The sequence below is a fragment of the Salmo salar genome, chromosome ssa23, assembly GCF_905237065.1.
Source record: "Salmo salar chromosome ssa23, Ssal_v3.1, whole genome shotgun sequence".
Lineage (NCBI taxonomy): Eukaryota > Metazoa > Chordata > Actinopteri > Salmoniformes > Salmonidae > Salmo > Salmo salar.
The window spans coordinates 39,534,192-39,559,958 of NC_059464.1; the positions used below are offsets into that span (position 1 = coordinate 39,534,192).

Sequence of the window (25,767 nt, forward strand, 5' to 3'; positions counted from 1 at the left end):
GAGATGAATTGGAACGCCGACTGCGAGCCAGGCCTAATCGCCCAACATCAGTGCCCGACCTCACTAATTATTTTGTGGATGAATGGAAGCAAGTCCCTGCAGCAATGATCCAACATCCACATACAGAACGTTTGGTTATGTAGTGTACTTGGTATAGGTGTCAAATGTGAGATAAGATGCTGATGTTTTGTATCCTTGGACATTTAGTAGAGCATCTTATGATGTAATGATGTTCTACCTGTATGTACCAAGAAATATAAAATTCCGATGCATTTTAGAAATGCCAAACATTTGATATATAAAATTAGATCATTTGTAGTAGACAGAGAATTTAGGCAAGTCTGGTTATCAGTCTCTGTAACATTCCACTCCCTGTACTCTGTGTCCTGCGCCAAAGACATGGGCAAATGACACAGAGTACAAGGAGTGGAATGTAATATCTAAATTATGACTGGCAACCAGGCTAACTTTAGGCCACATGATAGTAGATTCTTCCTATAGCAGGATTCCCCAACTGGTGGCCTGAGGGTGGTTTATTTGGCCCTCCAAGTTTTCTGACCAATTAATTAAAAAATAAATACATGTTGGACATAAAATACTGTAAAAACACCAGGAAATCAGCTCCAAGTGATTTTAATTTAGGAAATCTGTTCCCAAGTATTCCCACGCATAATAGAGACTTGTGATTGTATACAAATGCAAGCAAGGTTTGAAATGAATATGTTTTAGTCAAATAATAGATCTGTTTGGGCTTCAGCCCCCCGACCATCCTCTCAAGAAAAGAATCGTCCCGCAGCCGAATCTAGATGATCCCTGGCCTATAGGAAAGTATGTCCACTAGGTGACATCATTTAATCAATCTTCAATTGTCTGTGAATTTCTTTATGATTTTTTTAATACGTTATACAATGAGGACAGTTTTAAAATGTGAATGTAATTTTGCAAACCTAAGTCAGACGTCGCAGAAAAACCATGTGCCTGTACAAATAGGAGGTTTTTAGAGATCATTACCCACATCACTTCATAGTACATTGTGATCGGCTGCTGAGATTTGCGAATCAGCGTTTGACTGACAAACAGTTTGACTGACAAACAGTGCAAGTAGTCCAATTCTGAACTCTATTCCACTAAATTATCTTTTAACCAACCACATCAGATCTTTTTTAATCAATGATCTGTTTCAGAGCAGATCGGTCAAAATACCAATTATTGAACAAAAATATAATTTGGTTGCCTGTGTAAACGCAGTCTAGAGTTGGGGAGCAGGGTGGCTTTCAGATGTGGGGCGGTGAGAGAGTGCACAGATGATCGATATACTGACAAGACACATCTCTGCCCTAACAATGGGCGGTCTGCCCTAACTGTGGGCGGTCTGGTCTCCGCCTATACTTTCTTTGGATTGGTGGATAGATCTCACTACTGTAATCTAGTTGTGTATATTCAATGACGGTTGTTGAAGTCAACCGCCGGAATTCAACGGAGATGCTATGCTACTAGCCTCAAATCATGAATATGCATAGCCATCTCGAGACAACTCCGATATAGAGTTTTTTTGTCAAAGTTGGCGGTGTGTAACGTGTCCTACTTATATCAATACACTAGTAACAACCTAAGCGTTATGAAACTTATATTTGATCAATAAACCTCACATAGCAAATATGCCATACATTTTTTGTTAGCCATCTCGAGACAACTCCGATACTGAGTGTTTTTTGTTATAGTTGGCGGGATGTAACGCATAGCAAATAAGCCAAACATTTTGTGTTTACCAAATTCGACACCCATTTACTGCCATACAGAAACTTGCTTGGAGGGCAAAACAACGAGAAAAAAAACACCTGCTGGAGGGGGACTGATTTTCCGCTGAGTTGGGCCTCTCTCTTGTTCTGTGGAGAGTGAGACCAGTTCGAACTATTTAATGGGCGCGCTGTGCTCTGCTCCGATCCTCGCAACATTCTAACTCACCATGGAACTGGATTGGACGGCGAGGACCCGGAAAAAAGTTGTTCAGTGGATTTTATAGATGTTCTTGACAGATTCGGTGGATGCCATGCGTTTTAAACCATGGCATTACAAATGCTTTGGCCGTGGATGTGTTTTCTATCACACGTTCCAGTAAATGCATGTTTTGATGTACACGTTTCGGATACTCTGCAGCCTGGAGTAGTGCTCGGAAATGTATCTCTTGGACGGGGTTGGATCTATCAAATAGACAGGACTTTAACTCCTAAATACGTGAGACACATTTTCAATATCGAGAGACAACACGGAATTGTATATTTCTCAGGAAAAGTTAATTGTGCGCTGTTGCAGAAGAACCCTGCGCCGCTTTACGTTCAGATCAAATCAAGTACCTCGGATAACTTTATTTTAATTCACTTCAATACTTTTGTGCACGGACAGAATTGTTTCATTAAATATAGGAGAAAGATAAACGAAGGTAAGCCCAAGATTTACATGAACATTCTCTCAAAAGTAGAGCCATATCCATGCGTCTCAAATAGTATTTTGCTTTTGAACATTTATGAACATTTACCACTTTTTACTCGAAAACCTCACTCTTACCTTTCGTTATGTAAGGGAGGGAACTGGAAAGTAGTTTTTCATAACGGGAGTGTTTTGCCAAACTGTCTGCAACCCAATGAGCGAAACGAGTTGGATTTATTCTGCAGGGTGCAACATCTTTGGAATTACACCACTGTTCGTGTGAAAGTGCGATTTAATTATCTTCATAGTCATGCCATGTTTACAGACGGGGATTTGGGTAGACTGGGTTCATGGACCAAACGTAAAAAAAGAAATGTGAATACCGCTCCCCAGTTTCAACTGCCCAACTATCAGGTGTCTGTCCCGGAGAATGAACCGGCGGGAACTCGCGTAATTACGCTCAAAGCACTGGATACCGACGATGATGATGCTGGTGAAGTAGAATATGATATTGAAGCTCTGTTCGATAGCAGATCCAATGATTATTTCAAAATCAATTTGCAGACCGGCAGCATAATAACGTTGCAGCCTTTGGACAGGGAGGTCAAGGACACACATATCTTCAAAGTTATTGCTACAGACAATGGCACCCCTAAGAGGTCGGCCACTGCTTACCTCACTGTCACTATAAGTGACACTAATGATCATGGGCCTGTGTTTGAGCAGACAGAGTACAGGGTCAGCATTAGGGAAAATGTGGAGATAGGTTTTGAAGTGTTGACTATAAGGGCCACAGATGGGGATGCCCCATCAAATGCCAACATGATCTATAAGATTGTGAATGAGGGGGAAGATAATGCTGGTTTTGAAATCGATTCTAGAAATGGACTAGTCAAGATTAGGGTTCGGCCTGACAGAGAAACCTTGACCCAGTATCAACTGATAGTGGAGGCTAATGACCAGGGTAAAGACCCAGGCCCCCGCAGTGCCACGGCTACAGTGTATATCTCTGTGGAGGATGAGAATGATAATTACCCCCAGTTCAGTGAGAATAGGTATGTAGTCCAAGTGCTTGAGAGCGTGGCAGTGAACACCAAAGTGGCCCAGGTGAAGGCCACAGACAAAGACGAGGGCAACAATGCAAAAGTCCACTACAGCATCATCAGTGGCAACGTGAAGGGCCAGTTCTACATCCATTCTCCTACAGGTGTCATTGACATAATCAACCCTCTAGATTATGAGATGATCAGGGAATATAATTTGAGAATAAAGGCACAGGATGGGGGAAGACCACCTCTGATTAATGGCACAGGGATAGTTGTAGTGCAAGTTGTGGATGTCAACGATAATGCCCCTATGTTTGTTAGCACACCCTTTCAAGCCACATTATTGGAAAATGTGGCCATTGGTTGTTCTGTGATCCATATTCAGGCTATTGATGCAGACTCCGGTGACAACTCTCATTTGGAGTACAGATTAACAGCTATGGCTCCAGGCTTCCCCTTCATCATCAACAACAGCACAGGGTGGATTACAGTTAGTGTTGAACTGGACAGGGAGACCACTGACTTTTACACGTTTGGCGTTGAAGCAGTTGATCATGGGGTCCCTGTCATGTCTTCCTCGGCCAGCGTCAGTGTGACGGTGCTCGACGTGAACGACAACGTTCCCACTTTCACTCAGAGGTTGTATAGCCTGAAGATGAATGAGGATGCTTTGGTGGGTACGAGCGTGCTAGCACTCTCTGCCATAGATCGGGACACCAACAGTGTGGTAACATACCAGATTTCCAGCGGCAACACGCGGAACAGGTTCGCCATCACCAGTCAGACTGCAGGGGCAGTCATCACCCTAGCACTGCCACTGGACTACAAACAGGAGCGCCAGTATGTCCTGACGGTGACCGCCTCAGATGGCACGCGTTACGACACAGCACAGGTCTTTATCAACGTCACTGATGCCAACACCCACCAGCCCGTGTTCCAGAGCGCCAACTACCAGGTAATGATCGGCGAGGACCGGCCTGTGGGCTCCACCGTGGTGGTGATCAGTGCCATGGATGAGGACACTGGGGAGAACGCACGCATCAGCTATGTTATGGAGGACAACGTGCCACAGTTCAAGATCAACCCTGACACAGGTGCCATAACCACACAGATAGAAATCGACTATGAGGATCAGGCCTCCTACACGCTAGCTATCATTGCCCGCGACAACGGCATCCCCCAGAAATCTGACACCACATATGTGGAGATCATCGTTCTGGATGCTAACGATAACGCGCCACAGTTCCTCAGAGACATATACCAGGGGACAGTGTTTGAGGATGCACCCGTGTATACCAGCATCCTCCAGATTTCTGCATCTGACAGGGACTCAGCGTCCAATGGGAGACTTAGTTACACTTTCCAGGGTGGGAATGATGGAGAGGGTGACTTCTTCATTGAGCCGTACTCTGGCATTATTAGAACAGCCAGGAAACTTGACAGGGAGAATGTGCCTGTGTACAATCTGAAGGCCTTTGCTGTGGATAAGGGGTTTCCGCCTCTTAAGGCATCCATGGACGTCCAAGTGTCCGTCCTGGACATCAACGACAATGCTCCTGTGTTTGAAAAGGACGAACTGTACGTATATGTGGTGGAGAACAGTCCTGTGGGTTCCATTGTAGCCCGCATCACTGCTACAGATCCTGACGAGGGAACCAATGCGCAAATCCTGTTCCAAATCGTGGAAGGAAACATCCCAGAGGTCTTCCAACTAGACATCTTCAACGGGGATCTTATCGCTCTCACTGATTTAGACTACGAGTCCAAGATGGAGTACACCATCATTGTCCAGGCGACCTCTGCACCGTTAGTCAGCCGCGCCATTGTGCACATCCACCTGCTGGACGTCAACGATAATGACCCTGTCCTACGCGACTTTGAGATCATCTTTAACAACTACGTCACCAACAGGTCCAACAGCTTTCCGGCTGGGGTGATCGGGAAGGTTCCTGCCCAGGACCCGGATGTGTCAGATAACCTCCACTACAATTTTGTGGAGGGCAACGAGCTGAGTCTACTAATCCTGAACAAGGACAACGGGGACTTGAGGCTGAGCAGAGACCTGGACAACAACCGGCCCCTTGAGGCCACCATGAAGATATCAGTCACAGGTAATTAAACTGTGTTCATTTAAATGCAATAGCTCTCCATATGCATGGCAGATATTTTCTATTTTGTCTGTCCCTTCCACCTCCTCTCTTCATTCTGCCATGTTGTTTAATTTTCTTGCTCTTGTCTTGCAATGTGACCTCTACTAATTCTGCTAGTTGTAAATCTGTTTTATCACTGGTACTTGTCTCTACTTTGAAAGGGAGTCTGTCGCATGTCTACTATGGTAAGATTGGTGCTTGTGCCTAAATCACCACATTACTCATTACGGGCTGGTTATCTGCTAAAAGATCCACAAAATGTTGTCCAACGGTATTGTTGCCATGACAACTACACCGTTTGTTCCCTTTGAGGTTCCTGAGGGGTTCTTTGTCTGGGGTTCTTTGTTCATGCCATGAAATGCTACACTGTTAAAAAAAATACGGTACACTACAGGCAACTGGTTGCAGTGAAAGTACGGTAAACACAAGTTACTGAATTTTGTGCCAACTGTCAGTGGAAGTGTTGCACCAGTTTAAGTGGTTGATGGTTATGTTGGATGCAGTCTATCACAGTGCCATCCGCTTTGTTACTAAAGCCCCTTATAACACCTACCACTGCGACCTGTATTCTCTAGTCGGCTGGCCCTCGCTACATATTTGTCACCAGACTCACTGGCTCCAGGTCATCTATAAGTCGATGCTAGGTAAAGCTCCGCCTTATTGCAGCTTACTGGTCACGATAACAACACCCACCCATAGCAAGTATGTTTCACTGGCCATCCCCAAAGCCAACACATCCTTTGGCCACCTTTCCTTCCAGTTCTCTGCTGCCAATGACTTGAATGAATTGCAAAAATCGCTGAAGCTGGAGACTTATATTTCCCTCACTAACTTTAAACATCAGCTATCTGACCAGCTAACCAATCGCTGCAGCTGTACATAGTCCATCTGTAAATAGCCCACCCAATCTACTTACCTCCTCCCCATATTGTTTTTATGGACTTTTCTTCTCTTTTGCACACCAGTAGTTCTACTTGCACATCATCATCTGCTCCATCATCTGTCACTCCAGTATTAATTTGCTAAATTGTAACTACTTCGCTACTATGGCCTATTTATTGCCTTACCTCCTCACGCCATTTGCACACACTGTATATAGACTTTCTTTTTTTTCTATTGTGTTATTGACTGTACGCTTGTTTATTCCATGTGTAACTCTGCGTTGTTGTTTGTGTCGCACTGCTTTGCTTTATCTTGGCCTGGTCGCAGTTGTAAATGAGAACTTGTTCTCAACTAGCTTACCTGGTTAAATAAAGGTGAAATAAAAATAAAATAAAATGTTGTCAACGGTTGAGCACATTATCAGTTCTGCAAACTTTGCAAGGGCATGTGATAATAAAGAGCTGGAATATTAACAGGTTACTGTGCATTCCACAGTCATTTAATGGCAGTTAGTTGTCTGGAAGTTGCTGTGAATATTGCGTTACCTAACTGGAAACTAGCTGTCAGTAAGTTATTGTAAAATTCTCAGTAACTTAATTGCTAGTAACTTACTTGCAACTTACTTGCAACTTTCCCTTAACTATACTGATTACAAGATAGCTTAACTAAGTATTCTTTGTGGTGAGCACACTTGGTTCTCAACCTCTTGGTTGACAGCACACTGACCTTCCTACCACACCATCAGGTCAGTGAGTGTGACAGAGACCAGCCACAGTAAGTTACTGTGAATTTTACAATAACTACTTGCAGCAAGCTGACAGTAAGTTATTGAAAAAGACTTTCTGGTGACCAACTGCAGTTAAGTTACTGGAAAATACACAGTAACCTTTTAACCTTTTAACAGTGCAGCTCTTGATTGTCACAAGCTTTTACAACAATGATAGAACTGGGAGTGGACAAATTATGTGCTCAACCTCCATCAACACAACGATAAAACCACTTAAACTAGCACAACACTTCCACTAGCGGTTGGCAAAAATACAAAATGTTTTACCATGCTCCCAAAGGTGCCAAGGAGCCCCCGCCAGCACATTGCACTCACCTACATTTAAAAGTACAGTAATGATTGTACCTTATAGTGAATATAATTGCTTGACATTTTTTTAAACATTATTCTAGATTTTGCACACATGTACCCTTAAAAGTTCCGAACAGAACCATGGGAGTACGTAACAGTGTGTGCCACAAGCAAATCTGAAGTATCCTTTAAGTATAACGGTTGAACCTGTCATTGTTTCTACCTGGAATCAGAAGGTTCTTCATGAGAGGGTTCTAAATGGAACTCTAAAGGGTCCCCCTACAGGGATAAATTAAAGGGTTCTACACGGCACCCACAAGGATTCCCCCATAGGGACAAATGACAGAATGTCTATTAGTTCTAATATTCTAACAATCTCTGTCATACCCATGAACCAGGTGGTGTAGCAGGAATGTCAGGTCGCTGGTAACCGAGAGGTTGAGAGTTCAAATCCCGGAGTGCGATTAACTCCTAAGTAAGCAGAATACAGCAGCATGCTGTTCCTTACAGCAATAATACCTTAATCCAGCTCAAAAATACAGTAACTTTTGTATATTTACTGTATTTTCACTGCAATAAGTAGCCGGGAAAGGTTTTACAGTGTAATGAAGAACCCTCTGGTTCCATCAGTGTAATGGAGAACCATACAGATGTTTATATTATGGGTTATTCTGATATAAAAAGGTTCTCCACAGTCTAAAAAAGGGTTCCCCTACAGCATTTTCCCAACTCCAGTCCTCGAGTACCCCCAACAGCACACATTTTTTTGTAGTCCCTGACAAACTCACCTGATTCAACTCATTGAGGACTTGATTATTAGTTGACATGTTGAATCAGGTGTGCTTGTCCAGGGCTTCAACAAAAATGTACTGTTGGGGGTACTCGAGGACTGGAGTTGGGAAACACTACCCTTCAGGGAAAAAATTAAGAACACTTTTTTGGTACTAACTAGCGCCTTTTTTGAGGGTGTATGGCCTGACTTGACGTATTCAACATTAGTGATCAGTGCTATGCTTGTAGCAGAAATAGCGACAGCATTGCATGAAGTTGTCAAAATTCTATAGTGTCTGGGTATCCCTTTGCAAGACCATCCTCAGGCAATGTGCTCTAATGTTATCTGAAATCATGTGACAGTAGTTACCATGGTATTGACTGTGCGTCTTCCAGAGAAAGGGTTTTCTTGAAGTAGTTCACAGTAGTTTCCATTATCCATTTGGTAATCTATACTCAATTTCAGCAACTTGTTTATTGTTATTCCTGAGAGTCACATGCTATTTATTACCCAAGCTTGTTGTATTGGTACAAGAAGAACTAAGGAGGGACTTTTTCAAAGTTGATGCACTTGTCACCACATTTCTGTTGAGACAAGCAGACTTTAAAGTCAAACCATTTCATGATAAGACACATTCAAACCAGCATCACAAATAATAGAAATGCATAGAAAATATTTGAACTCATTTCAGCTAACCAGACGTTCATTTGAGGCCTACATTCCAAGCGTACTCCCTACACAAGCTTTGCCCCAAGCTCTGGCTTACATATTCATTATAAAACAATGATTGATTAGGCCTATGTGTCAGGAAGAAATTCCTCGTAACTTATGATTCCTAGTGCGTCTCATACGCACGCCAGTCTAAGATCAGAGCATGCTGCAACTAGCCCACTCTTGGGTTAATTTGAGTGTCTGGGCAGAGTATCAGTATATGTCTTCATTTTTTTCTTTCTCTCAGAAACATACACAAACATAATCACCATCTTTCATTTCGAGATCTGTGTCTCCGTTAGTACGAGTCTTGCTGCTACTAGATACAAACCAACACTGCTGCTACTAGATACAAACCAACATGTCTTTCAATTTTTTGCTCATGTACTCCATTCTGTTCAAACAATTCTAAACAGAGTTATCTTGAATCTCTGGGCATTGCTTCTCTACCCTTGAGATTTGAATTAGCGTCCATGCCTAGCCCAGAATATTGGCAGGTCGTAGTGTCTGCGCTCACTGGACTTCTATCAGACCCAGTTCCCCCTTACTAATTCAATTTGGAGAAATTACCAACAGCATGTTCTGCTGCTTATGACATGTCCTAATGCAAACGAATGGCCTTAATTTCTTACAGTGGGTTTGACAACGTTGAGGCATATAAGGAACCAGGCAAATACATTTTCCAGAGTTTGTCACGCGAACCCCATGTTCACTTTGAAACAAATGTAGCTTTTTCCTGATCATGTTTTGTCTTGCGATTTGTTTTGGGAAAGGGACTGTTGAGATTGTAGCATCTTCGGTGAGGGAAACATCAAGGGTTCTTGCAGTGCCTCAGAGTACTTATAAAAAAACTGTGTTGTTCATTCTTTGCACTTTTGGTTGAATTGTGCTTATCTCGCTGTGGAGTTTAATATTGGGTCGTTCCATATGAAACTGTCACAGTATCTAATGAAGGTGGCGCCCCTCCTCGGTCGGGCGGCGCTCGGCGGTCGTCGTCGCCGGGCCTATTAGCTGCCACCGATCGTTGTTTCTGTGTCTTTTGGTTTTGTCTGTCTATCCCGCACCTGTTTTGTGTTTGTCATTAGTGGGGGGTTATTTAGTGTGTATTTTCAGTTGGGGTTCTCGTGCGGGATTGTTTATTGTCCACTCAGGACAGTTGCGAGTGTAAGCTGTTATTGTCCATTATATGCTTTTTTCAGTGCGCTTATTTTGGGAATGTGTTTTCCCCTGGCGGACTTCGCCACGCGTCCTGTGCCCTACGGCTATTGCGTTTGCAATTATTATTATTAAAACACAGTTGCTCCGGCCCTCTGTCTCCTGCTCCTGATTCCACACCTCCACTGGTCCTAGACAGCCGTGACAGAAACTCTAACATTTGAGTTGACGTGTTTTTAGATAACTGGCGTTTTAAGGTAAAAAAATAAATCAGTTATTATTATTATTCTTTTAAATCAAGACATTTTTACATATTTTGACAACTCTGTAATCTTTCAAATTATATGACACGCAAACATTTATATTTTTCAGTGAGGAAGACATGGATGTCTCATGGTAGGGTGGAGTCATGCAAAATGGGTCAACTTCTACCACTTCTACCATGGGCAAACATGTATGGAAGGTTTAGTTCAAATCAAAAGTCAGAAAGGGATTGAAATCATATGGAACAACCCTATTACAGTAATACCATAGCCTTGGAGATATAAGATGGCCAGCAATTCAGGACTCAAACTCAGACTGGGTTGGGTTCATTTTGGCCACTCTACAGAAGATGTTCGTATACGTTAGAATATCATCTGATTTTACTCATGTCACCTCAAGGGAAAGTTTGGGAGGACAGCGTTCGGCAGCACATTTCTCCTCAGTGTCTTCACAGTGAGTGAGTGTCAAATGAAATGTAGTAAGTACCATAGCGAATGATCAATGATGAATGTGTTCCTGTTGAAACATTTGTTCCCAGTGGAGATTTATGATTTCCTTAATCTCTATTGACAATCTCTTCAGGCGATCCAATGACGAAAAGCAGGTAATGACATATCCGCGTAATTTGTCATGCTCTCCCTGTTATGTGAACAATGGTTACATGTACTGGTCAACAAAAGCATGTCTGTTTGGAATGTACAGATGTCAGCACTTAAAGGTACAACTTCATGAAAGGTAATTTTGTGGGTGTCATATTGTACATCTTTATGTTGGAATGTACTTCATTTGATGTTAACTGCCCAGTGATTTAATTATATTTTATGCTCCTCAAGAACAATGTCTCCATGTACTGTATTCTCACCCTGCATGCAATCTAGGGATGGGGGAGGGATCGATACAATAGAGTATTGCGATATTAATTTTGACTATATTATACCGATTCTATGACTCGAAGTATCGATCCTCAAAAAAAGAAAAAGTATATTTTTGCTAGTTAGTTACCATTAGCTAGCACTAGTCTGCTGTACCAGCACTAGTCTGCTGTACCAGTGCCAAAACTCTGGTATTTCTCCTTCTACAGCTTTGCCTCAATCTTCTTTTTAAATGGTGAGCCAAAATCACCATTTAAAAAGACGATTGAGGCAAAGCTGTAGAATTTTATTTCCTTGACTGATCAAAAGTCTTTATTATGGCTCTCGCTTGTCCCGTTGCAGCAGACATGGTGAGCAATACTTTTGGAACATCGGGCAATTCAGGCGGATGTTAGAGGGACTTTTTTTTTACTGAAGAATGTATTTGTTCCATATAATTGTGTTATGATTTTATTGTTTTGTGTTTGCTTTTCATGTATTGTGTAATTGATGTGTACATACTGTATATATATGTGTAGTGTAATTGTTGTTCATGCAGGTCTAAACTGCGAAAGAGACCATGGTCTCAGCATGACTACCTGCTTAAATAAAGGTAAAAATAATAATAAATTGAATCACAACAAAATCACAGTATCAAATTGCAATACAGAATCGTGATACATATCGTATTAATACCGTATCATGAGGTCCCTGGCAATTCTCAGCCCTAATGCAAACCACATTTTCTGATAAGACAATAAAGAGAAATGGTTTACATTGACGGTAGGCCTATATCATAAAGCATAGGCTATATTACACATACATATACTGTGTATACAGTGCCTTTCGGAAAGTATTCAGACCCCTTGACTTTTTCCATATTTTTTTAGGTTACAGCCTTATTCTAAAATTGATTTAATTGTTTTTTTCCCTCATCAAACTACACACAATAACCCATTATGAAAAAGCAAAAACAAGTTTTTAGAATTTTTTGCTAATTTATAAAAAATAAAAAACAGAAATACAGCACATTTACATAAGTATTCAGACCCTTTAATCAGTACTTTGTTGAAGCCCCTTGGGCAGCAATTAGAGCCTTGAGTCTTTTGGGGTATGACTCTACAAGTTTGGCACATCTGTACTTGGAGAGTTTCTCTCATTCTTCTCTGCAGATCCTATTAAGCTCTGTCAGGTTGGATGGCGAGCATCGCTGCACAGCTATTTCCAGGTCTCCAGAGATGTTCGATTAGGTCAAGTCCGGGTCTCTGACTGGCCCACTCAAGGACATTCAGAGACTTGTCCCAAAGCCACTCCTGTGTTTCTTTTGGCTGTGTGCTTAGGGTCATTGTCTTGTTGGAAGGTGAACCTTCACCCCAATCAGAGATCTTGAGCATTCTGGAGCTGGTTATCATCAAGGATCTCTCTGTACTTTGCTCCGTAATCTTTGCCTCGATCCTGACTAGTCTCTCAGTCCATGCCGCTGAAAAACACCCCCACACCATGATGCTACCACCACCATGCTTCACAGTAGGGATGGGGCCAGGTTTCCTCCAGACATGACTCTTGGCATTCAGGCAAAAGAGTTGAATCTTGGTTCTATCAAACCAGAGAATCTTGGTTCTCATGGTCTGAGAGTCTTTAGGTGCCTTTTTGGCAAACTCCAAGCAGGCTGTCATGTGCCTTTTACTGAGGAGTGACTTCCGTCTCGCAACTCTACCATAAAGGCCTGATTGGTGGAGTGCTGCAGAGATGGTTGTCCTTCTGGAAGGTTCTCCCATCTCTACAGAGGAACTCAAGAGATCTGTCAGAGTGACCATCGGGTACTTGGTCACCTCCCTGACCAAGGCCCTTCTCCCCCGATTGCTCAGTTTGGCTGGGCGGCCAGCTCTAGAAAGAGTCTTGGTGGCTCCAAACTTCTTCCATTTAAGAATGATGGAGGCCACTGTGTTCTTGCGGACCTTCAATGCTACATTATTATTTTGGTACCCTTCCCAGGATCTGTGCCTCGACACAATCCTGTCTCGGCGCTCTACGGAAAATTCTTTCGAACTCATGACTTGGTTTTCGCTCTGACATACACTGTCAACTGTGGGACCTTATATAGACAGGTGTGTGCCTTTCCAAATCATGTCCATTCAATTGAATTTACCACAGGTGGACTCCAATCAAGTTGTAGAAACATCTCAAGGATGATCAATGGAAACAGGATCCACCTGAGCTCAATTTAATTTAGAGTCTCATAGCAAAGGGTCTGAATTTTTTTTTTTTTATACATTTGCAAAAATGTCTAAAAACCTGTTTTCACATTGTCATTATGGGGTATTGTGTGTAGTTTGCTGAGGATTATTTTTATTTAATCAATTTTAGAATACGTCTAACGTAACAAAATGTGGAAAAAGTCAAGGGGTCTGAATACTTTCCAAATGCACTGTATATATTATATGTGTGTGTGTTATATATATATATATATATATGTATATGTGTGTGTGTGTGTGTGTGTGTGTGTGTGTGTGTGTGTGTGTGTGTGTGTGTGTATTGGCATTGTTGAATACTTGTTGAATACCAGAAATACAGTGTAGACATTTTTTATGGAATATTTACATAGGCCCATTATCAGCAACCATCACTCCTGTGTTCAAATGGCACGTTGTGTTAGCTAATCCAAGTTGATCATTTTAAAAGGCTAATTGATCATTAGAAAACCCTTTTGCAATTATGTTAGCACAGCTGAAAACTGTTGTCCTGATTAAAGAAGCAATAAAACTGGCCTTCTTTAGACTAGTTGAGTATCTGGAGCATCAGCATTTGTGGGTTCGATTACAGGCTCAAAATGGCCAGAAACAAGGAACTCTCTTCTGAAACTCGTCAGTCTATTCTTGGTCTGAGAAATGAAGGCTATTCTATGCGAGAAATTGCCAAGAAACTGAAGATCTGGTACAACGCTGTGTACTACTCCCTTCACAGAACAGCGCAAACTGGCTCTAACCAGAATATAAAGAGGAGTGGGAGGCCCCGGTGCACAACTGCGCAAGAATACCAGTACATTAGAGTGTCTAGTTTGAGAAACAGATGCCTCACAAGTCCTCAACTGGCAGCTTCATTAAATAGTACCCCCAAACACCAGTCTCAACGTCAACAGTGAAGAGGCGACTCCGGGATGTTGGCCTTCTAGGCAGAGTTGCAAAGAAAAAGCCATATCTCAGACTGGCCAATAAAAATAAAAGATTAAGCTGGGCAAAAGAACACAGACACTGGACAGAGGAACTCTGCCTAGAATGCCAGCATCCCGGAGTCGCCGCTTCACGATTGATGTTGAGACTGGTGTTTTGCGGGTACTATTTAATGAATCTGTCATTTGAGGACTTCAAATACAGATTCAACCACAACGACCAGTGAGGTTTTCCAATGTCTTGCAAAGAAGGCAACCTATTGGTAGATGGGTCAAAATGAAAAAGCAGACTTTGAATATCCCTTTGGGCATGGTGAAGATATTAATTACACTTTGGATGGTGTATCAGTACACCCAGTTTCTATAAAGATACAGGCATCCTTCCTAACTCAGTTGCTGGAAGGAAACCGCTCAGGGATTTCATCATGAGGTCAATGGCGACCTTAAAGCAGTTACAGAGTTAAGTGGCTGTGATAGGAGAAAACTGTAAATGGATCAACAACATTTTATTTACTCCACAATACTAATCTAAATGATAGAGTGAAAAGAAGGAAGCCTGTACAGAATAAAACTATTCAAAACATGCATCCTGTTTGCAACAAGGCACTGAAGTAATACTGCAAAAATTGTGGCAAAGCAATTCACTTTTTGTCCTGAATACACAGTGTTGTGTTTGGGGCAAATCCAATACAACACATTACTGAGTTCCACTCTCCATATTTTCAAACATAGTTGTGGCTGCTTCATGTTATGGGTATGCTTGTAATCATTAAGGACTGGGGAGTTTTTCATGATAAAAAAATAAACGGAATGGAGATAAACACAGGCAAAATCCTAGAGGAAAACCTGGTTCAGTCTGATTTCCACCAGACAATGGGAGATTAATTCACCTTTCAGGACAATAATCTAAAACACAAGGCCAAATCTACACTGAAGTTGCTTACCAAGAAGACAGTGAATGATCCTGAGTGGCTGAGTTACAGTTTTAACTTAAATCTACTTAAAAATCTATGGCAAGACATGAAAATGGTTGTCTAGCAATGATCAGCAACCATTTTGATAGAGATTGAATAATTTTTTCATGAATAATAGGCAGATGTTGTGAAATCCAGGTGTGGAAAGCTCTTAGAGACTTGCCCAGAAATGCTCACAGCTGTAATCACTGCCAAAAGTGCTTCCACAAAGAATTTACTTATGTAAATGAGACATTTCTGTATTTCATTCTTAATAAATTTGCTAACATTTTTATAAACATGTTTTCACTTTATCATTATGGGGTATGTAGATGGATGAGAAAAAAATATATTTAATCAATTTAAATTCAGGCTGTAACACAATAAAATGTGGACTAAGTCAAGGGGTATGAATACTTTTTGAAGGCACTGTACGCTCATCATATACCTTTTTTATTTTTGTACTTATAATACATTCTGTTTGCAGTCACAATATCTATTGTATTCAGAGCTTTCTGAGCTGTCAGTGCTTTCTCTATGTAGCTATAATGACGTTTAAATGTGTAATACATCCTGAATTATATACATAAACAGTGCTTGACTTGGGCAGGAGCTCACCGGAACTGTGTTCCGGCAACTGAAATGTTCTACTGCTTCAGTTCCTGCACCTCTTAGAAAATATGGGCTTAAAGTTATTATAGAGTTCCCGAGTGGCGCAGCTATCTAAGGCACTGCATCTCAGTACCAGAGGCATCACAACAGACCCTGGTTCAGCCCTGGCTGCATCACAACCGGCTGTGACCGGGAGTCCTATAGGGCAGTGCACAATTGGACCAGTGTCATCTGGGTTAGGGTTTGGCTGAGGTAGGCTGTCATTGTAAATAAGAATTTGTTCTTAACTGACTTGCCTAGTTAAATAAAGGTTAAACATCCATTTGAGATTTTACATTAAGGACTGTTTTCTTCCCTCGGAAATCATTGCATGCGAGATAGAACAGCAGAATATGTACTGCAATTATTTTTCCCACTCTGCCAAAGGCTCCTCCCACTCCGCCAGAGGCTCCTCCCACTCTCCCAGAGGCTCCTCTTACTTACTGACTGACTTTATTGTCCCCATGGGGAAATTTTGTTGCAGTGTCATGTACACGTTTAAAGTGGCGTTTAAATACAAAACAAAATTGACAATACAACTTTCATAACAGTTACATACCAATATTTTTTTTTTAAAGACTAGCCTGCTGGCCTTACTGAGTCGATAAGAACATTAGCCCGAGCTATTTAGGAGGGATATCACACCTGGCACAAATGATTGTCTACTCTGTTTCAACAACAAAACAAAAGCAATGAATGTGCTGGGATGAACAGTGGTGCTGTTTCCTCTAATGTGCATTTGATCTCAATGTTCAACTTGAAAGCTGTTTCGGGTTGGAGGGATTGTAGTTGATGAAAGGTGAGGGCCAATGTAAGGGGCCGATGTGTCACTTCCCAAACCAGAAAAACTTTCATGATAATCCTCCAAAGCTTTCGCTAAGCCCACAAAATTTTCTCAGATCACTCGCCCTTTACAATTCAGGATTTTCCCAAGTTTTCTTAAATGCATTCCCATTCCCTGGGAAAAAGGCCTACCTTATTTGAACAAGTTTGATCAAAGTCTTACCCTTTCGTTTGAGTGAATGGTACTACTGGATAGCAGCACACACTCCTCTCAGCTTTGCACTTAATTTCCGTGGTTACTAGACTAAGCACATAGGAATGATGACATCATCGTGACTTAAAGTGCTTCAAGTCCTGACGGATGGTGATTAGGGGAGAATCTGAATTGCATTTCCTTGATTCTTCACGTCCTCTCTCCTCGCCTCCTTCTCAAAACCTATTGGATGAGATGGTCAGCGGGGAGGGACTTCTGACTTTCTCATCCAATGGGTTTTGAGAAAGAGGTGAGGAGAGAGGACGTGAGGAATCAAGGAAATGCAATTGAGATTTTTCCATAGGATGTGTGACGATGGGGTTGGACTCTTCAACTGATGTCATTCAGTAGTTAATGTCTTGAGCTATCCCGTGAAGTCATATCACAGCTCATGTTGACTTTAGCATGCCAATTGTCAGTGACTTTTCAGTCAGATCCTTTAATGGTAGTATGAATCCCAGTAGCCCATGTTGGTATACTTGCTGGCGTACTTTTTGGATAACAGGAATGGGTTTAGGGGCTTGGGGCGGCAGGTAGCCTAGTGGTTAGAGCGTTGGACTAGTAACCAAAAGGTTGCAAGATCAAATCCCTGAGCTGACAAGGTACAAATCTGTTGTTCCACCCCTGAACAAGGCAGTTAACCCACTGTTCCTAGGCCGTCATTGAAAATAAGAATTTGTTCTTAACTGACTTGCCTAGACAAATACAATTTAAAATAAATTAGGCTGTCAAGTTGGCCACTGTTTAATTTGTTTACTACTACACACAGCACTGATGTTTTGGGCCTTTTTTTAACCTTACTTGGGGTTGGACTTTAACTTTAGGATGTGATTCACCTTATATGTATGACATTTTTTTCTTTTCAACTTATAAGACTACCTTTTTTTGTTACTGTAGTTAATGGCCCGCTTTCAACTCTTTGGGCTACCCCCAGTTCAAGTAATGGTTAACCTGGCCGTCCCTCCTAAAGAGACTGTGGGGGAGGTGTCTTTCTCCCTCTACACCCAAAGTGGTTCAGCCCTGGAGAAAGGGGCAAAGAGGGGGTAATTCAGAGGCTGAGAGGCTTTGGCAATTTGTGGGGTGTCACCATAGCAACCGGAAGCATTTTTGCTCCTTGGGACATTATTGGGGAGGGGTGGGGATTCTAGAACGGGCCCCTTTTTTGGGAGTTACAGAGAGGGGGACCTCTCGGGCCCATTAGAAGCAGGGCATTGGGGAGCTATTGTTCCCATGCAGATTTCTGTCACGCTCACACAAAGCTGTTTGTGGGACAGCGACTCGGAGGAAAGACAAAACCGCTGAAAGAAGGGATTAGTTTTTTCTCTTCATGTCTGGGGCTGTCAGACAAGGATCAGACAGTGGGCCTGTCAAAACAGGGATTTCATCCAACTAGCTCACATTTGATCATATAAGCTATTTCACACTGGGCTTCTAAGCAAAAGTTCAGCTTTTTTTGTGTGAGATGCTGAACAGCGTTGGTTCTAGGTTGGCTGTTATATTTTGTATTTTGAGTTGGTTGCTTTTTCAGTTAGCTGCTAACTATATAGTATCTGTGCAAAATAAGCATTCTGCGTTTTGTTTCACTGTTCATCATGAAGCTGCAATTTATTGACAGCATTGATTCAGAGTTTGTTGGGAAATTATATTTGTTGAGTGTCAAGGCATTGGTTGCTTTTTTTATTTGAGTTGCACATATTGTTCCCCTTTTCCTCAGCTACCCACTCACCAGAGAGGAGCTTTATTTTCAAATGGAATAAAGGGTTGCTGCGGGATACAAAAGGAATTGTTGAAATCTGAGACAGAAAGCATGAGTTCTGTGATGGTATTTTCTCTGAGATTACACAAATACACTGGGGCCAATAGGGGCCAATAGGGCATCAGCCACTGCTAGTACTAAGCTCTCTCTAACCTCTGAATTCCTCAAACACAATTGTGGGAAACAATGGTTTATTACAGAACATTTTGATTGAACATTTTGAGGAGAAAAACAAGGCAATCTGTTTAACAATTGCATTTCTGACATTCCAGAGTTAATGAATGCTGTTATTTCACCTCAGATATAGACCAGAGAAAAATAGAATGCCGACACAGTTAACACCCACTCACCCCTCAGCGTTTTTGGTAAAAGTTAAATTCCCTTTCAGTTGTGGAAATCCCCAAGCATTCTATTCAATTTATGGTCATTTGTCATAATGGTAAGTCAGCTATCACTATTAGAATGACAGTGTAGTGATTTATGTGTTGAACACCTACAGTAGCGGGCAAGTTATACAGTGTACATGCAAACCTAGTCATTTGTAGCAATATGTCTGGATTCTTGACACCTGGCAGGGTTCCACTGAAAGTGGAGGAGTGCACTGAAATCCATTCCAAATTTGAAATCCTTTCTCATTGATGCAAATTTGAAATCCCATATGGTTATTTGCACTTTAAATTCCCCCAAAATGCCACCGTCATAAGTACTGTAGATCTAGGCTATACTATTAAAACGATGCTAGTTAGTAGCCATTAGGCCTAATTCTTTTTTCTATATCTCTTCCCCATCACTTTACTTCCATATAGGCTTAGTGTTTTTATTCACCCAGCTCCCTGTCTGCAGTAGCATCTCCTTATGGCACTGTTGAACAGACATGCCCATAAACTAAAATACCATGGTTAGTTGAGGACCACCCCATGCTATTCTCTCCTGGTGTTTTATACCTTTACCATGATCAAAGCCTCAATGTTCCCCACCGATGTTGTTTAGAACCAGAGTCGGATGAATGGGGACAAGCTCAGTCCCTTCCCCTCCCTCCACTCCACTTTCTCTCCTCTCTGTGTTCTATCTCCCCCCACCACTCTCTTTTCCCTCTCTCCCTTTAACATGTTTTTAAAATGTTTATTTCACCTTTATTTAACCAGGTAGGCTAGTTGAGAACAAGTTATCATTTGCAACTGCGACCTGGCCAAGATGAAGCAAAGCAGTTCAACACATACAACAACACAGAGTTACTTAAATTTTTTTTTTTTTTACATTTTCCACTCCTTTCTTTCCCCATCATCCTTCTTCTCCCCCTCTTTTGTCTCAGGTCTGAATGAAAAGCAGTCGACTTGAACTGGCCGACTTCCATTGTGAGCCTCATCCATTCCTGAGTGCCTATAAGATCCTTATCATGAGCTTTATGGCACAACATGGACACGTTTACTGCTACAGGCTTCATGAATGAACCTGGCGGTGCCTCACTCCGCTTTGATGGCATTCCTCTGGGGTTGTGTTGGGGCGGGTATGACCGTATAATGTCTGTATTGTGGCAGTAGAATGCAGCCCAAACGCGTGTAAGGGAAAGTAATAGAGTAACTTCCAGTTGCATGTCAGGCAAATGAATAGACCTACTCCTGAGTTAGCCATCTTCAGTCAAAGCTGATAGTTTTGTTTCCAGGAAATGGCTAAATGCGTGTTAGAGCTCTGATGAAGGCCATGTGGCTGAAAGGTTGGCACAAAATAAGAACGTGCAAGCTCAGTGTGCGCAAGCTTCTTTTCACTGAACTACAGCATGTTTTAATGTCACGTGCAAAGTACGGTGAAATGCCTTTCTTCAAAGCTCTACACCCAACAATGCAGTAATCAATATCAATGTAGTACTAAAAATAACTTTAGGTAGAACAAAAACACAATAAATAAAACTAGAAGAAATAAGAAGCACACGAGTAGTAAGTAAGCATACTATATACAGGGACAGTTTTAATACCATATTTACAATGTGCAGGGATACTGGAGTGATAGAGGTAGATATGTATAGGGGTAAGGTGACAGGGATACTGGAGTGATAGAGGTAGATATATATAGGGGTAAGGTGACAGGGATACTGGAGTGATAGAGGTAGATATATATAGGGGTAAGGTGACAGGGATACTGGAGTGATAGAGGTAGATATGTATAGGGGTAAGGTGACAGGGATACTGGAGTGATAGAGGTAGATATATAAAGGGGTAAGGTGACAGGGATACTGGAGTGATAGAGGTAGATATATATAGGGGTAAGGTGACAGGGATACTGGAGTGATAGAGGTAGATATATATAGGGGTAAGGTGACAGGGATACTGGAGTGATAGAGGTAGATATATATAGGGGTAAGGTGACAGGGATACTGGAGTGATAGAGGTAGATATATATAGGGGTAAGGTGACAGGGATACTGGAGTGATAGAGGTAGATATGTATAGGAGTAAGGTGACTATGCATCAGGATATATGACAAACGGAGTAGCAGCAGCGTATATGATGATTGTATGTGAGTGGGTGTGCATGTGTGTAGAGTCAGTATAAATGTGTGTGCATGTTATGTGTGTGTTGCAGTGTGCGTGAATGTGCATAAAGACAGTGCAAAAAAAAGGGCTCAACTCAGATATTCTGTTAGCTGTTTAGCAGTCTTATGGCTTGGGAATAGAAGCTGTTCAGGAGCCTGTTGGTGTCAGATTCGATGCACCGGTACCACTTGGCATGTGGAAGCAAAGAGAACAGTCTATGGCTTGGGTGGCTGGATTCTTTAAGGATTTTCCAGGTGTGTGTCAACATTTCTGAAGCATCTCCTGCAATCCCTAGATTTAGTTTGTTCTGTGTAAAGTATAACAAAGCTATTTGACATGGATTCAAGTAAGGTGTCATTACTTTTCTCCACCATGTGCTGCTGAATAAATGTCATCAAATTTCTCTATGACGGGCTGGGAAATGCTCATGTTCGGGTGCCGCTCCACGCTCAAAGTGTGCACTTGGGGAGGCAGATTGGCACACTGACTGTTGTCTTTCCCAGGGCTCTTTGTGCGATGGCTGGCCACTGGCCCAGCACCAAGCACCAATGCATTATTTGGGTCAGCCACCAGCAATGCTGTTGCCAAGGCTTTTTTGGGGAGGTAGAACATCTTGTATGTTGTGCTACTGATCTAGCAGACATACTATAATCTTCTACATAAAGAGCGATTGACAAAGCCGGAATGGGAGGAGGATCCTAGATTTGTGGAACATAGACCCTGTTAATGATGGAAAGCGAAGGGATGTCATTTGATTAGCTACAATTCAGACGCAGAAGGATCCAATACAGAGTCAACAGTGCGACATTGCCTTTGACAATCTGTTGAGCTAAAATAAATGTTAGATTTCTCAGTGTTAGCCTACATCCACCCAAATTATATTGTACGGTATTTTCAAACCTATGGATTCAATGGTGGGTAATGACATGGATTAGTGTACTCAGACGGGTTACATTCCAACTGTGAGGACTTGAACATTCACAGGGACATTCATTTAGAAAAGTATCTCTCTCTTTGTTTACGTCATTTCAATTTTAAAGCTTCTCATCTTAAACTCTTACTTTCAACATTGTTTCAACCTAATCCGTATTATTTATATCAACCGTACTTGTCTGCACGACCAGTTGATGTAATAAGACAGACCACAGCTAAAAGCTAAACGAAGTAGCTAACCTCAAACCTCCCAGGAGTAAAGAAATAGTTAGCCCCTCAGTGCAGCTGCTTGTCATTTTGGTATAACAGTGCTCTGCCTGGCTATAACAGTGACCCCATTCTTCCTCACATCGCTAAGAGGTCATGGACAATTAAGAGCACTCCTTGTCTGCCAAAATGCAATGCCTATGCCTGTGATGGGGCGTAGTGGAGTTGATTGTTTGTTAATTTACTTTTTAGACCCTGAAATAAAAACATGCCAAATGCTCAGTTTGTTGTTTTTGTTATTTACCAAAAATATGTTATAAAGACAGTATTGATGGCAAAAAACAAATATTATGTCCAGTATATCTGAAGATCTAAAGCATCACTATGCCATTTAAGATTTATCGATTTGTGTTTGAGGTGGTGAATCAAATTCTATGTTGGGTCGGGTGTTTGTCATTGGAAAGAAAAGGGAGGTTGGGTCTTGAAAGAGCATAGATAAAAGTAGTTGTTTGTCTCAGTAGGGTCATTCTGTGAGAAACAGAAACATCTTCCTCCAAAGGACATTTCTTTGTGCTAAATTCCTGGAAAATACTGAATCCGATTGACGTTTTTTGTTCCATGTTCACACAGAATAACCCTATTGGGAGGAGGGAGGGTGTCTTGTCAAGGAATAACCAACCCTATTGGGAGGAGGGAGGGTGTCTTGTCAAGGAATAACCAACCCTATTGGGAGGAGGGAGGGTGTTTTGTCAAGGAATAACCAACCCTATTGGGAGGAGGGAGGGTGTCTTGTCAAGGAATAACCAACCCTATTGGGAGGAGGGAGGGTGTCTTGTCAAGGAATAACCAACCCTATTGGGAGGAGGGAGGGTGTTTTGTCAAGGAATAACCAACCCTATTGGGAGGAGGGAGGGTGTTTTGTCAAGGAATAACCAACCCTATTGGGAGGAGGGAGGGTGTTTTGTCAAGGAATAACCAACCCTATTGGGAGGAGGGAGGGTGTCTTTGTCAAGGAATAACCAACCCTATTGGGAGGAGGGAGGGTGTCTTATCAAGGAATAACCAACCCTATTGGGAGGAGGGAGGGTGTCTTGGCAGGGAAGAGCTAATGGCTAATGTTGACATTTGATCCGTCTGTGTCCCCCAGCCTGCTGAACTCCCATCTGTCACTCCCCTGTCCATAATGCATAGCTAGTAGTCTCCCAGTCCCACACACAACTCACCTTAACCCAGTCCTACACACAACTCACCTTAACCCAGTCCTACACACAACTCACCTTAACCCAGTCCTACACACAACTCACCTTAACTCAGTCCCACACACAACTCACCTTAACCCAGTCCCACACACAACTCACCTTAACCCAGTCCCACACACAACTCACCTTAACTCAGTCCCACACACAACTTACCTTAACCCAGTCCTACACACAACTCACCTTAACCCAGTCCTACACACAACTCACCTTAACCCAGTCCCACACACAACTCACCTTAACTCAGTCCCACACACAACTCACCTTAACCCAGTCCTACACACAACTCACCTTAACCCAGTCCCACACACAACTCACCTTAACTCAGTCCTACACACAACTCACCTTAACCCAGTCCCACACACAACTCACCTTAACCCAGTCCTACACACAGCTCACCTTAACTCAGTCCTACACACAACTCACCTTAACTCAGTCCTACACACAACTCACCTTAACCCAGTCCTACACACAACTCACCTTAACTCAGTCCTACACACAACTCACCTTAACCCAGTCCTACACACAACTCACCGTAACCCAGTCCTACACACAGCTCACCTTAACCCAGTCCTACACACAACTCACCCCAACCTAGTCCCACACACAACTCACCTTAACCCAGTCCTACACACAGCTCACCTTAACCCAGTCCTACACACAACTCACCTTAACCCAGTCCTACACACAGCTCACCTTAACCCAGTCCTACACACAACTCACCTTAACTCAGTCCTACACACAACTCACCCCAACCTAGTCCCACACACAGCTCACCTTAACCCAGTCCCACACACAGCTCACCTTAACCCAGTCCTACACACAACTCACCTTAACCCAGTCCCACACACAGCTCACCTTAACCCAGTCCTACACACAGCTCACCTTAACCCAGTCCTACACACAACTCACCTCAACCTAGTCCCACACACAACTCACCCCAACCTAGTCCCACACACAGCTCACCTTAACCCAGTCCTACACACAGCTCACCTTAACCCAGTCCTACACACAACTCACCTTAACCCAGTCCCACACACAACTCACCTTAACCCAGTCCTACACACAGCTCACCTTAACCCAGTCCCACACACAGCTCACCTTAACCCAGTCCCACACACAGCTCACCTTAACCCAGTCCTACACACAGCTCACCTTAACCCAGTCCCACACACAACTCACCTTAACCCAGTCCTACACACAGCTCACCTTAACCCAGTCCCACACACAGCTCACCTTAACCCAGTCCTACACACAGCTCACCTTAACCCAGTCCTACACACAGCTCACCTTATCCCAGTCCTACACACAACTCACCTTAACCCAGTCCTACACACAACTCACCTTAACCCAGTCCTACACACAGCTCACCTTAACCTAGTCCCATTTCAAAGGTCTTAATATCTGTGTTTGATAACTGTACTAATTGGCTTTGTCATCGTCTCATTTGAAGGAATGGTCTCGTTATCTAGGAGAGGTGCTGATGCTCGCATGCCCAGGCAAACAGGACACCCTGGTCTGTGTCTGTCGGACACTGAGATACCCGCCACTAGAGTTGGCACACAAGCCAAAGAGGTGCTCTTTATCTCATGGGTGCCAAGCAGACCACTCTCTGAATTCATGACTGGGTTGTAATTGTGTTAGACTGGGATTTTAATGCACTATTTATTACCAGGGTCTGCACCACCACGCTACTGCCTACTAATTCATTATTGCTGATCAGACTATTCCGTTTAATTTAAAGCGAAAAAGCATTTCGATTTTTTAAAGTAGTTCATTTGTTTGCTGGTGGTATCTGCAACCTTGTCATCTGCTATTTGCCCTTGAATGAACCTTGTTGTGTTTTTAAACTGAAGTAACAAGTTGTCTGGCAAATGCTGCCTCTTCAATTTACTGCATATTTCTTCTGTTTGTACCAGTCTTCTCATTTTACAATGCAAA

At 42.4% G+C, this 25,767-nt stretch overlaps 1 protein-coding gene across 1 annotated transcript in view; it reads left to right on the plus strand.

The window, feature by feature from the left end:
• Positions 1–1,459: 1,459 nt before the first annotated feature.
• LOC106584596 (cadherin EGF LAG seven-pass G-type receptor 1) overlaps positions 1,460–25,767 on the plus strand; it is a 90,861-nt gene continuing 66,553 nt past the window's right edge. Inside the window, 1 exon segment of the mRNA XM_014170067.2 lies at positions 1,460–5,584. Coding sequence (XP_014025542.2) covers positions 2,065–5,584 — 3,520 coding nt within the window. The 5' untranslated portion in view covers positions 1,460–2,064.